At 42.0% G+C, this 14,778-nt stretch overlaps 1 protein-coding gene across 1 annotated transcript; it reads left to right on the forward strand.

Annotated features, from left to right (window-relative positions):
• The first annotated feature begins 341 nt into the window (after positions 1 to 341).
• Positions 342 to 2,546, forward strand: LOC120109503 (lysM domain receptor-like kinase 3). The gene has a single exon (XM_039123250.1). The coding sequence runs from the start codon at positions 790 to 792 to the stop codon at positions 2,020 to 2,022; it is 1,233 nt and encodes a 410-aa protein (XP_038979178.1). The 5' UTR covers positions 342 to 789; the 3' UTR covers positions 2,023 to 2,546.
• Positions 2,547 to 14,778: the final 12,232 nt, after the last annotated feature.

Below are 14,778 nucleotides of genomic sequence, written 5' to 3' on the forward strand. Positions count from 1 at the left end.
GAAAGATTCATTTCATTCCTTCCCATGCTGCAACAAATCAGGCTCAATCTGGTTTTTCATTTTGTTTTTCTACAAAACTTATAACTGACTCGAGCTATATCTATAAAAAGTTTGGAACCCTTGGCTTAATCATAAGTCGGCTTTATAAGTCCATGTTAATCGATCATTTTCGTCCGACCATTTTTAATAATTCTTTTAAAAAATATTTTATTTGTACTTTGTTAAGTTTCTCACTCTTTTTTCTTTTTTTTTTTTCTCTCTATTCCACTGCTCTTGGTAGAGCCTTTCATATTCTTTTTTTTTACCGTACATGACTATAATCTTTCAATTGATTTTTCATCATTATACAGTCACTTTGCACAACATTTTCACTTTTAACAGTCCAATCCACCAATTGTTAACGAAGGATCTTCCAGATATATGCAAGGCTAGAGTTGCCTTCAAGATCCATTCACATTAGGTAAGACTTCTACTTTTTTTTTACTCGGATCCACCGGCTATCTTTTTATCTTCTCATCACAATCTTGAAATCCTCTATGAACACAGAAAGTGTGCGTCCGTTGCAGAAGATTCCTCCGGCGAGTGCACTTGGCTTCTGTCGTGTCAGCATCGTCAGAGGTCCACGTCAGCAAGAGCCTCGGACTTCCTTTCACACTTAAAACAACCCAAGCCGGTCGCCCGGCGCGACCTCTCGCGCGCGCGGTCTCCTTCTTTCCCATTCCCCAAAACTTTACTCCTCTATAATGCCTGCGAGGCCTCTTCCCCTTCTCTTCCTCTTCTCGTCCTCCCATGTGCAAGTCTCGACGCGCCGTCATGGCATCCCGCCCCACCTCCCGTTCCTGCTCCGGCAACACCGCCTCCAACTCCTCCTCCTCCTCCTCCTCCTCCGTCGCCTCTAACGCCTCCTCCTCCGCCTCCCTCGTCGCCCTCCGCAACTCCCTCCTCGCCCTCCGCAACTCCCGCCAGGAGACCCCCACCCTCTACCCCTTCTCCGAGATTTCCGCCGTCACCAACAAGTTCGTCGCCTCCTCCTCCCGGCGCTGCTCCCTCCGTGGCAAGGACGTCGTCGTCTTCCGGCGCCCCTTCCGTGGCGACCCCGCCGCCCTCCCTGCCCGCCTCGTTGCCGTCTGCAGGAGCCACCACAGCAGCCTCGTCCGCCTCCTCGGTGCCTCCCTCGCCGGCGGCACCATCTACCTCGTCTACGAGCACTCCCCCGGCGCGCCCCTCGCCGACTGCCTCCGCAACCCCCGAAACCCCAAGTTCACCCCGCTCTCTTCCTGGACGTCCCGCATCCAAGTCGCCGCCGACCTCGCCCAGGGCCTCGACTACATCCACCACCACTCCGCTACCATCCACAACTGCATCAAGGCCTCCAACATCCTCGTCATCGAGCCCCACTTCCGCGCCAAGATCTGCCACTTCGGCGCCGCCGATCTCGCCGGCGATATCCTCGCCAAGACCAACGCCGACGCCGACAAGGAGGCGGCGGCGGCGGACGCGGAGATCTCTCCCTTGTCCTCTCCATCCCGCAAGCTAAAAAGATCGGACAGCCGCCGGATGAAGATCGAGGGGACGAGGGGGTACATGGCGCCGGAGCTGCTCGCCGGCGGGAACATCTCTTGGCGGTCGGACGTGTACGCCCTCGGCGTGGTGCTCCTGGAGCTCCTATCCGGCGAGGAGCCGATCAAGCACCGGTTCGACGAGAGGCACAATAACTTCCACAGGGTCTCCCTCATCGAGACGGCGAGGGAGGCGATCGGGCCGGCAGAGTACTCCGCCGAGAAGGAGCGCCGGGGGCGGGTGCGGCATTGGGTGGACCGGAGGCTGCGGGACTCCTACCCGGTGGAGGCGGCGGAGCATCTGATCCGGGTAGCTCTCCGGTGCGTGGAGGCGGAGGCGGCGGCGCGCCCGGACATGACGTGGGTCGCCGGTAAAATATCTAAAATTTTCTTGGACTCCAAGTCGTGGGAGGAGAAGCTTAGCGTTCCGACGGAGTTCTCGGTGTCCTTTGCTCCGCGGTGAGAATAAGTGTCCGGTGACCGTGGAGGCGGGGATGTTGACGGGAGTCACTGTACTGAATGAGTTCCCCCGGTTTCTTTTTTCTTGTTTATTTTTTCTGTTGGCGTTTCCGTAACCGTATTCAAAGGAGTTGATTATACCCTGGAAGACAGAATGGAGACTGAGATCGCGTGTTCTGGTGAAATATCACACTGATAAAAGAATTAGGTTATACTCGAGCAGGGCGTGGTTGTGGATCTTTGGGGCCATTGCGTCAATTTTTTTTTTGATGTATCCAAAAAAAAAAAGGAGAACGGGGTATTGACTGAGTGGAGCTTCTATCAGGCTTCGTAGTTGGTCATGTTCATGTTTCAGGTGCTCTGAAACGGAATTTCCTTTGATCATCATTCTGTACCTTATTTTATGTGTCTAAGAGCCATTGGTGGTAGCGTCGATGCAAAATTTTGCTGGGCCATATTTTGATGATCTGAAGGCATGAAGGATGGTGATGTATCAGACTCTGATTAGAGTATAACAGATGCTGTATATCTGCAGAGCGGACTATGTAAGCATGCAAGTCCACAAAATATATCATAATCTTAAAATAATAATAATTTTTCGATTCTTTGTAAATTAATTTAATCGTGATCTAAAATAAATCATCATAGTTACTCCAAAGTGACATAAGTGGAAATATTCAAATCAAATAACATGTTCTAACTAAATTAGTCTAAAATAGTCTAGACTAGAACTCCAATAATTGAGAATATCTTCATAAGATCTAGCGCACTTCTCCAAGTCCCGAACAATTATGATTCAAAATTTAAAAAATAGAAAAAGAAGAAATAATGAGCTATACTAGCCCAGTAAGCAACATAATATCCCAAAGTAGGGTCTAAGCATGCCAAAAAAATAATTAGTTAAAGAGCATCATACTAATTGAGAATAGATCAATTTTCGAATAATATATATATCTCTTTTGAAATCTATTATTATTTTCATAAACTGATATTAGAAACCTAACATCAAGCTATGGCCATGTAACTTGTGACATGGGTCAGATATAACATGCACAAAGTGCCAAATACCACTATTCTAATCACCGATGGTTCGGTGTCAAAACCAGTTTCTAATATTATAAGTCGACAAGACCAATGAATAATTTCTATTGACAGGGCCAAATCACAGCCATGCTGAGAATTCATACATATAAAATAAATTTCATATTTTTTTCAATTATATTTTTTAAATTTTATAACATAATTTAAAATAATTACTATCATAACAATTACATATATGACCCGTTTAATCAAGTATAAAACAGTTATCATAATCAAATTTAATAAACTAAAATGAAGTAAGCTAGCCAACTATAGGTAGGTTTCGGCTCATTTTATTTCACTCATCATTTAAAGTCATGGGTCAAGAGTACTATCAAATGCCCAAACCTCAGCTATTGCATCCTTCTTTGTTTTAAAAGCCGCTGAGGTCGGCCTTTTGTGCTAAGAATTGGGAAGGTCGGCTCTTTGGCCTACTGTAAATCAGCACTAGATAGATCAGCCAGCTAGATGCTCGCCCCCCCCCCCCCCCCCCCCCCCCCCCATCCTTACCCGTCTAAGGTTGAGGACTTGGATCTTTTCAAATACAAGCTTGTAGGTCGGGTGTACTCAGGTGAGGTGGTGAAACTTCGATAGAAGCATTGGGAAGAAAATAGCCATAAAGGCTTGATCATTGCCTCTCTCTCTCTCTCTCTAAGCTCTAGAGCATAGGAGATCAAAATCAGGGAGATGCACCAATCTCCTGCCTTATATAGAGCCTCAAATAGCTCGAATTAGCATATTGATTCACCTACTCTAGCCAATCTTCGCCATGTATCACTCGAACATTCGCCTCCTAACGATCACTCAAATCGCCATCAGCCTAAACATCTAACTATTATGCTGATATTTTTGCCATGAATGATACTGCTTGGAAAAGCGTGGATGCTGGCACGTCCTTCATAATTGCAGTATTCAAAAGATTTCTGCAGCAAAATTGAAGGGATGGTTGCAGCGGCTCAGCTTTGTGGCTTGATTTCATGGCTCAGCTTCATGGCCTACCTTGGCTAGTTGGCCTTATCAACAAGTTTACTTCCATCACTTGAGCCGACAAGTTAGCTAGACATTGAAAATGAGGGCAAGTGATACGCCTCTGAACTAACCGTAACCAACCAATCAAAGCTCACCACGAAACCTTCGATAATCAATCAAAACCTACCACGTGGCCGACCTAGAGGCGCATAGAGAGTTCGAATTTCAAATTCTCTCCTTAGTTGGCGGCATCTCATCCACGGTCGTGAAGAATTTTCATAACTACATGAGCAAGATGCGCTGTCATTTTGCCTGTGCGTGACTTTTGGGACATGCAATGGGCTACTAAAAATGGCTGATCCACACGTCCGAATTTTTTGGCAATAGGTACCGACCCTCGCCTATAGAAACCATTCTCAGAGACTCTCCAAGTAAGTGCTCTTGAGCATTCTTACGTACTTTTATCATCGCTCTGCCACTCTCACAACACCTCTGCTGCTCTCTGAGAGTTCGTTTGACTTAGGCATCAGACCCTTTTCAGCGAGAGGACTTCTTCGTCTTTACTATTTCAGGTCGGATCTGACATCAGAGCGAAGGTCCAAATATGGTCTCCTCTTTCTAGCACCATCTCAGAGGCGACTAGTATTGGAGCCATCGCCCATAGCGACCACCACCTCGCCACCTTAGAAGCATATTGCGATCTTCAACCTATATTTACGGTTTGAACCCCACCATCCGAGCACTCCAACTGCTCAACCAACTTGACATCTTGGTCAGACCGATTCCCAGCAGCAATAGGTAGCATTTAGAGACTTTTTTTTTTTATTTACTTGATAGAGGTCATAATACAGCATGTACGGGTTAGGTAGACTATTATCCATGCTCGTCTCACAATTAAGAACCACATGACTATTATTCGTCTTATATTTGCTCAAGGTAGGTTCAGATGAATCGATGCAGGTTGGAATGGATTGGGGTGGGTAAAATTATAAAAAAATATTTTTTCATTCAAATCAAATAAAAAATATAAAAATAATCTTAGTGCTTCATATAACATTAGACAAAATAAGAGAAAAAATATATAATATAATAAATAATTTTCAGCAATAATAAGAATAAAAAAAAAATATTGTTCTCTAATAAAGGATGGTAGAAAAGAGAAATAGGAGGGATTTGCGAGGAATTTGGGATGAATGTGAAACAAATCTCCTTCATTTGGGATTTATTTTGATTTTGATTTTGATTAAAAAGAGGGAGGGCTGGGACGTGGAGTTTTGGTTTATTGCCTTTCCTAGTTTTCTCTTCCCCTTCTCTCCATTATTTTTTATGACTTTATTCTACCTTCGAATTGGAGAAGGGCATATCAAAACTTCGCCATTGGAGCTCTGGGGTATGGCTTCCAAAAACGAAACATAAATCAGTATAAGGAAAAAGACATATTTCATAAGCCGCCAAGGACAAAGAAGGAGCAAATACTGGGAAATAGCCAGAGTCATCTAGCTGCGTGGAATCCACTGAAAAGTTGGTCGTTTATGGAAGTTTGCCTCCTGTCCGCGTACTCCTGTGGGCCAAGATGCCTTCCATAGCTTGACTTCTCCCACAGCACTTGTCCCCAGAGAATTTTGAACAGCATGACGAGACATATGGCACATCAACTAAAATATTGTGAAGACCGATGCTTTCCTTCTTGCAAGGAATTCAGGAACAAGCATTTTGTTTGTTCTGACTATTTTAGACTCGAGCGCTGCACATTCTCCCAGCTATGCTGAAAAAATAAGTTTTGCAACTACAACAGCAATTCAGAAAGCCTCATAAAGCTGAACCTGTTATGGGGCTCCCCATTAAGTAACCTTATCCTTTGACACCAACTTAGTTGAAGCCCATAGAATGATATGGTGAAACTAGGGAGCCATTTTATTTGTTCACAATAGCTGCTTGTATAACATAAATATGGTAGCCAAATAATCATCCTCCAACTTTATGATGATGATGATTGATGCGTTCCGATCGAAGTCTTACCATCGAAAATAACAGTGAAGCAAGTTCTATAAGATTTACTAAGTCCTCATGTAATAAGTGAAGGATTCCTCTCCTTCCTCTCCTATTAATTGATGAGTTACGTGTGATCAGCCATCAATCATTAGCATCCCATAAAATTTTCCCTCAACAACACCTAATCGTTAGCATGCTATAAATTTTCCCCCACAAACCCCAGCCTGGCAGGCCGCAGGGTGAGGCCCGCCGCAATCGGACCCAGCCCAGAACCAAGACGCGGCCCGAATCCGGATTGGAACCACTCGAGTCCTGACCTGAGCCAGGATATCAATACTTGGCCTGAGTTGCACTAGACTACACTTGAAAGACCAGGCTCCATTTGGGGTTTCCATTGGGATGGTTTACATGCATCTTTTTCTTAATTAAATCTTTATATCCATATACACACATGTAGACAAATGTGCATGCATCGATAGACGTATACACAGCGGACAGCTTCTTTCTCCACTATTTGGTCGAGATGGCATCAATTTCCTTTGCCTGTCATTTAAATTTGAGTAATAGAATTATGAAGTCACAGGTCTCTGATAAATCCACGAACATAATAAAGGTTAAGTTGTGTTTATAGGAGAAATCATTAGAAGAGCTTGGAATTTTAGTCGAGCTTGTCCAATCTAGAGTAAGGTCGAATTGGCCTGTACACGCTATCGCACGAGGCCGATCCATCAGCACCCACCAAGGTTGCCCAATTGGTTTCCACCCTCATGACTGATAAGTCCAATATATGATTAATAAGTGGTGCAAGGCTCAAGCTGAACTTTTCTTTTCCCCTCTTTTTGTCTGTTTTAAGGCCAAGGCTTTCCGAGGCCAGCTAAAACTTCAAGATACTCTAGCTGGAGGCCTGGAGCTGGGGTTGGACATTCCGTCATGAGACATGACTGTGTTAGATTAGGCTCAAGCTAGCTTAAGTCTGCTTACTTGGCTTGAACAAAGAGTGCTTGCAAGTTTAAGCTCGGTACCACCTCTTCTCTTCCTGAAAAAACTATGTATGTGTGCACATGTGCAATTGTGGAAATAACCTTTATGATAAAAGGCATGCATAGCCATGTTTGTAGAACGGCATGTTATGTAGAGTAGATCGATCGTACCGGCCCAAGATTTAGAACAAACACCAAACAAAAAACAAAAAAAATACTAAATATTTAATTAAAAAATTGAGCCACACAAAAGGGCTTTCTCTCACTCCTCACTCTGAAGGGCAGCTCTTACTTTTTTCTTCTCTTTTTTTTTCTCACGCCATACTAAAGAAGACATCAAAGGCCCTTTTAAATAGAGTACCATATAGGTAGGATGTTCGATTACTATTTAAATTCAAAAAACCAATACTCACTAAAAGATAAGATTTGATAACTATTAAAGGACAAAGATAACTATTATAGAAGGAATAACTAAGTAGAATAGAATCCTAAAGTTATTAAAATTAATGACTAACTAAATAGGAATCCTAATATGATTAGGACTTGGCAATGAATCTCAATACTATCCCTTATTTTAAAGTCCGTGCCAACAACATTGGACTTGTCAATGCTGCGAAACACCACAACAGCCTTTACCATTATTGCTGCAGTAACAATAATATATAATAACTTGTCAAACTAATAATTGAATACTAAAAAGCTTATTCGAGCAAATATCAGGTTGCGAGTTATAATCGCCGCTTACCAAAGTATTGATCATTACCTACATACTTGTAAAATCAGCAGTAAAGCTATGCTTCACCAATAATTAAGTCGCCGCTTCAAAAATTATGCTTCAAATATATTGGATCTAAACCGCGAATTGCTTGACCAATCTCGCTCTGATACTATGAATGGCACGCTACGTACGTGAAATAGGTCGCCTTGGAGTTGAAAGCCGGATGTATGTGTTAACTGCTCGAATAGCAATAACCGGCTTAACCATGTGGTATATATATTTAAAAATGACTTTATGGTATTATATTAGTAGAAACCATGTGATAAAATTTTATTGGTCGGCTTGATTAGGTTGCTGTTCGGATTGAGGGCGTGTCATTAGGGCATTTTAAAGTTGGGAAGGAAGAGTAAGTGGTGATGATGACGAGATAGGGACGTGATATCCTAGAAAGATATTCTCCCATTTCCAGTTCTCGAATTCCAGCCCTCGGCCATATCCCTGAAGGCAGACTTAGTTGATGGGTTAATTAAGCCACCCAGAAAAGGGGAGGAGGGCGGCAGAAAGGACATGATGGCCTCCTCCTTCCGCACCTGATCCCTTGGACGTCAGCCCAACTTCTCCATCCTCACGTCACTACAGTAACCCTACCCACCTACTAAAATCTCTCTATATAACTTATTGCATGCAGTACATCAAGAACGGACCGCTCCTATCCACTTGTTAAAAGGAATTTTGGTGCCAATGATGGAGGGGGGGACTATTCAAGGCTGGGTTACAAATATCTTGCGGGTTTTGAAACTTAATTTTACGTGATCAAAGATGGCGATCGACTATGGGTCGTTTTACAAAGATACAATTCTATTTTCGGTATTCAGCAACAACAAAAAAAAAAAAAAAAACTATCCAAAAATATTATTTTTTTGAGTACACCGTCAGCTCATACTAATTTCGCATGAGCATTGCCTACTGAGTTAAAGAACAACAGATACATAATGAGTCTAAAGAATATCCCAATTTGATGACAAGGTATTATTTAAAAGAAAAAAATAATTAATTAAGATGAAAACTTCGCTTCAAGGATAAATTTTGCAAAAAAACTACTTGTCTTCAAGGTATACATAGGATATGCCCTGAAATTTGTATATAATGTAGACTAACTTTCTCTATATGTAAAGGATATATACGGAACCATTAAGGAGCCCCCACGCAGGCCTTCTCTGCCATTTGAAAAACCAAAAGAAAGTAATAAGGAACCATTAGTAGGAGAAATTATATCTTGCAACATATGCACTAATGTAGCCGTGTACCATACCAATTACCTCGGCTCTTTTTTATGGGTTAATCACTGAGATAATCATATGATGATTGAAACCCATAGAAACGAGCCAAGATTATTGGCATGATGCACGGCTGTATGATGCATGTCGTGTAGGGTATAATTTTTGTACGAGCAGGGGTAAGCATGTTCGATGACTTATTTGAGTGATGTGTTATTGGGAGGGACACAGATTAGGTCTTTGAACCGAGAATTTGACCCATATTCTAGTATTATTGTTGTGTCGCTTGCCTTTCATATTTCGAACTCTGGTAGTTACACAAGAAGCATACAAGCTAGCTTGCAGCGCTGTCACGATTATAATATATGTGCAAATAGGAAGGCAGGACGTCTGCTTCTTAATCTCGTTACCTCCACGATAGATGATGTAATGGCAATCTGGCTACCAATGCATGGAAGATGAACGGGAATTTAGCCCAAGAACAGTGATTATTATTAGCTTTGGTGCAAAAACAAAAGGCAAGGTAATCTTTTTTTTTTTTTTTTTTCATTTTGGAGTCACAAAATTAAGCACTAGTATGTGTTATTGCAAAGCAGACAAGTCAAGCATCAAGCAACATCGAATGCAGTAAAAAAAAAAAAAAAAAATCAAAAAACCAGTTCTTGGAACTTTTGATGGATGGTTTTAAATTTTGTTTTGAGATATACCCTGCCCCTTCCACCGCATGCATGTATGTATATATGAGCAAGTTACACAAATTATTTATCTTGTATGTATCAAAAATCTAAAAAGTATACCATTTATATGACTTCAACTTTTAGCAAGTAGACCCTATTTGATATGTTGCTTTTGCAGCTTTTGATATGGTATCATTCAGGTATTTGCAAGCACTACTCTTCGAGTCTAATAGAGTAGAAGTTGGAGGATCAAAACTAGTTTATATGAGCCTTATTGATGGTGTCCATGTCCATCGAACAAGCTTAAATGTTGACATTAATTTGGCCGTTTGATGAAGTAATTTATGCATGCATGATTCATTGTTTAAGTAAAATAGTCTGACAGTCACAAATTTCCCCTGTTCGAGTCTAGAAAACAAGGTCCAGTTCTATAACCACAATCCTTCGTTAATAGAACCATGGTCACGATTGCAACCCCATCTCTCTCTCTCTCTTTATATATGTATGTATGTATGTAAATATATACAACAAGATCTAAATGAGCATTTATAGCTCTCATTAGAGAGGAAAAAAATATGTCCAACGAGGAGACCGAAGAATTCACAGAGGAAGAGAACAAAGAAGGAGAAACAAAAGATCCAATGCCATCGTCAGTTCACAATGCCTAAAACAGGCTTTTGAATATTGGAAGTTGGAACGGCCGTCGTCAAAGATCAAACGCATCCAAGAAAGTAAAATATGCCTGACGTTGCAGTCAAAGGCCCTTGGGAAGCACAAACCCTTCCACAAGTAGTACTTGATCTAAGTTGAATAGGAGCCTAGATCCGCTGACTATGGCTGTTGTGTTTTATCACAGAAATACAACGCAATGTCATGCACTTGGTCTCTTATTAAGAAAAACAAGGGTTTTAGGATATATAGGGCATTCTTGTCTAATATTATTTTGCAAAGCGGAACCTTTTGCCTGGTATCTTATGCGACTAACCATATGGAGTCTACATTATAGGCCTTAACCATAGACGATCTTTTGAGGCTATGATGAGAATTGTTGCTGTTGAGATCTGACATGACCTAAATGTCAAATTGACGAGGTCATTGGAGAGGTCGGTCTGTTTGTTAGACTGGTCGAGAGTTCAAATTGAAGGTCGCGGTCTGTCTCCGAAGCAAAAGGATAAAGAAGACTGTGCTCAAATGGTGGCTCTAATGCCACGTTCCGACTTAAACGACTACCGACAGAGAAAGTCCACTTGATCGAGAGTGTACGATGGGATTCTCTGATGGCTAAATCAGATTTAATTCTCAAAGAATAGCATAAATATTATGATAGTAGCAGTATGAGAGGAACAAAATATCACTCAAAAAAATTCAGAAAGATTTGCCTGGAGAATCCTTCGGGAGTGGTTGATATAGGCGTGGACTTGTACCTATCATCGAGAAGTTTTTGATAACAAATCGTGCCTTGCCCGAAGATTATGCTCGAGCATTTCATCCGTGCATCTCACCCACTCGTCACATGGTTATAGAAATTGTTCTCGATTATGACTAGTTGCCGCTAGTTGAAGGAAAACCATATAGCGGACTTTTATTGATTGGCTTATGATTTTATGGCAAGCTTCTATTAGTCGATTTGCCATATCTACCATAGTAAGTTCCGAAGCATATCAAGAACCATACACCGAAGGACATTTATACATTTCTAGGCTCTGTTTGGAAAGGAATCAAGAGGACCAATAGAGTTGGATTAGGTCTTAATTCTTTAATAAGTCCCAATTGAAGTAAGTAAACAAAAGGAGAACCCCAGAAGGTTGGCTCGAAGCTAGAAGATTAGTGGTCAGTTCACGTGGCCACGTCATCAGTTTTCCATTAGAGAAGTAATCTTTTACTATTCTACTTCAAAAGTTGAAGGCATTTCCGTTCTGAGTTTGTTTTTTGCTTTTAAAAATAGCTGCATGAATGGCCACCATGATGGAGTTAAAAAAGCTTCAGTTTTCTATAATAATTAAATGGCGAAATTCCCATCATCCGAACTCGTCCTCTGAATAGATTAGATAATGTGAATATAATAACCAGGTAGGAGAATCAAATATGGTGGGGATTAAGGGGGTAGGAACCTAAAGATATGGCCGGATCTAGAATTTTTTAACCATGCATGCGTTCATTAAATTGGTACACTTGACTGTATCACAACATCTTGTTTTATAAGTACATGTACAACGTACCAGCAATGTACTCAGGCCAATGTTAATCTCTTCAATTGCAGTGATAAAGCCCTTGGAGCATCGATTTACTGCTAGATTCTAACTTTATAAAATATCCTCGAGTTGTAAGACCTGGATCAGATATACGATAGATCAAAATTCTGCCAATCTAAATCTATTTTTTCTATTAACAAATCAAAAATGCAAAGATAATCCGCACATTATTGCTATTCTTATTTAAAAGATGGGATGCTTTAGATGCCATAATTTGGAAATCAACTAATTATACGGTAAATCTTAATGCATATAGAATATATATATATATATATATTTCATCGGCTGCTTGCGCTAATCTCGCATTAGCATTATTATTAGAGTTAAAAAAAAAAAGAAGATGGTACAGTAGTGGAGGAACTGATACAGGCCGAGTTTAAAATTTTTTTCTAAAAGGATAGACAGTAAAACGACGATCCGATTAACTGTTCTGTTCGTTGTAGACTAAAATTTCTGACCACATTCCGAGTTTAGACACTGTTGAAGTTATAAACCTGAGATTGAATCACTTTTGCGGATTCCACTGAGCTCGCCAAGCACAATTCTTTTCCAAGCGAGTAAAACAAAACACCAAGACAGACTTGGTCAGATCTGAGTTCAGGTATTCCCAGCAAAAGAAGAATAAAAAAAAAACCTTCCATCTTAACTGACTCCCACGGCAGCAGGATTGAGAGAGAGAGAGAGAGCGAGCAGAATGGATGCGAGTAATCTGAACTAAATGCTGCTCCACCGTACCCCGTCCCCATTCGCTGGACCGTTTAACGCTATACGACCCCAAGAAGACCACCTGACCGTGCCCCACCGCCGATGGTCAAGCGGACAGCACGCATAAGATCACAGCCGTCAAATCAAGATTGGACGGCGACAAAGTTGAACCCCCGCACCAAAAAGGGTCGCGACAAGCGACCTCGCATTAAAAGGGAGGCCTCCAATCTCGACCGTCCAATCGACTTGTGATGGTGATGGGTTCATTCAATGCACGGACATAGTTGGATGTCAGATCACAGACTCTGCTGTAGCAGCAGGATCTCCCCCCTTTAACTTTAAATCACACGGCTCACATTCCGAGGCCCAGACCCTAATCATTGCACCCCCCCCTCTCTCTCTCTCTCTCTCTCTCTCTCTCAATTTAATGCAATTATCTCTCCCCCTTCTTTCCCCCAATCCCACAGCATCCCAATTTAACTCTAATTCCCCAATTTTTCACGATTTCCGAGCTATTCCAGCGTCCTACTTTCTGGAGATTTCTGAATTTATCTGCAGGTGATCCTAATTTCTTAAGTACTAATAGAGACCGGGCCTGCAGCCTAAACTGACGACCGTTAATTGTTTGCCCAGTCTTCATGCTACGTAACGGAATTGATGTCATTGAAACCTGGTTGGAAATACCTTTAGAAAAACCTAGCAACTTGTAGATCAAGATCATGTTGTAATTTAATTTTAATCTATTGTAATTTAATGGGTACGCCTATAACCGAATCACATGAAGCCCCATTCTAAAGGGCGAATATATGTACTCTTTATTTCAAAGTACATATAAAATTCCACTTATTCTCTCTCTCGTCGTTGGGTTTTTCTTAATTTTCTCAAAATATTTTTATTTAAATAAAATACTATTTTTAATAAAAATTAATATTTGCTTACGTCGCTGAAGTTGGGTCTTTCGGACATGTCATTTAAGTTATTTATTTTTACCGATTTTAATAAATATTATATTAATAAAAAATAAAAATAAAAAAAAAAAAGATGGGAGATAAATCCGAGCGGGGCCGTACGTGCAAACAGGTCTGACATCTGAGGGGTTATCGGTAATCGGTAAAACCATTCCCGCCCCAAGCAAAAGATCTGGCGGTAGCCGGAGGAAACAGCAAGGTCCGCCCCCCGCCTGGGGTCTGGTGACCGCCCCGGTAATCCCGGCGCCAGGTCTGACGTCACCTTCTCCCAAGGAGAGTACGGCCTCCTCTCCCTCCCTCTCCCACCGAGGACCGCTTCGAACCATCCAATCGAAGAACGCCACGTCAGTCCAAACTGCCACCAAGGCACCGAACGGTGGCAGTTCCGTTAATTGAGCAAGCTCCGAGGGATGACTTCCGTTTCCTTCTTCCCGTAAACAGCCAGTGGCACGAGCCGTAATTAACCCATCCTGACGTGTCCCTTTCGGAAGCGCTTCCGCTTTGCTCCCGGCCTTCATAAGCGAGGACGGAGAAAGAGTGCGAGATTTTTTCTGTACCAAAAAAAAGAGGGCGAAAGTTTTCTCAGGTCGTCTTTGAGCTGTCTCTCCGTTCCTAGTGGGGCGATCGTCCTCTTGCGCCGTTAAGATAACGCCGGAGGCGACGGACGCCGTAACTCTCCGACGAAACCTGGCCGAGGAATCGGCTGCCGCGGCGATTCGGAGGACCCCTCGTCCCGACGAATGTGCTCAGTAGGTAAGGGGGAAAAGATCGCCGATTTATTTATTTATTTATTTATTTATTTCGTTAAGTTTCTCGAAATGCGGAGATCGGATTTCGTAGATCGCAATCTTTGCCCGTCGATTCGTCCAATATTGTGATTCTCGAGAGAAATAATAGTAATAATGATAATAATAATAATAATAACCTACCGCGTCTTTGAACGGAGACTTAACGGCATTAAGTAACGGTTTTGTGAATAGTATTTGGGGCTGGGGAGGAAGAGAGAGAATATTTTTGTGCGGTGGGTCGTAAACTTTGGGGCTCCTTTATTTTTCCTTTTGGGATACCTTTTCGTCTTTCAAAAAAGCGGTTTATTCTCCGCGCTTTGTTCTCTGGTTCGTGTTGTTTACCCATTTCGTAGC

Source organism: Phoenix dactylifera, unplaced genomic scaffold (assembly GCF_009389715.1).
Source record: "Phoenix dactylifera cultivar Barhee BC4 unplaced genomic scaffold, palm_55x_up_171113_PBpolish2nd_filt_p 002300F, whole genome shotgun sequence".
Taxonomy (NCBI): Eukaryota; Viridiplantae; Streptophyta; class Magnoliopsida; order Arecales; family Arecaceae; genus Phoenix; species Phoenix dactylifera.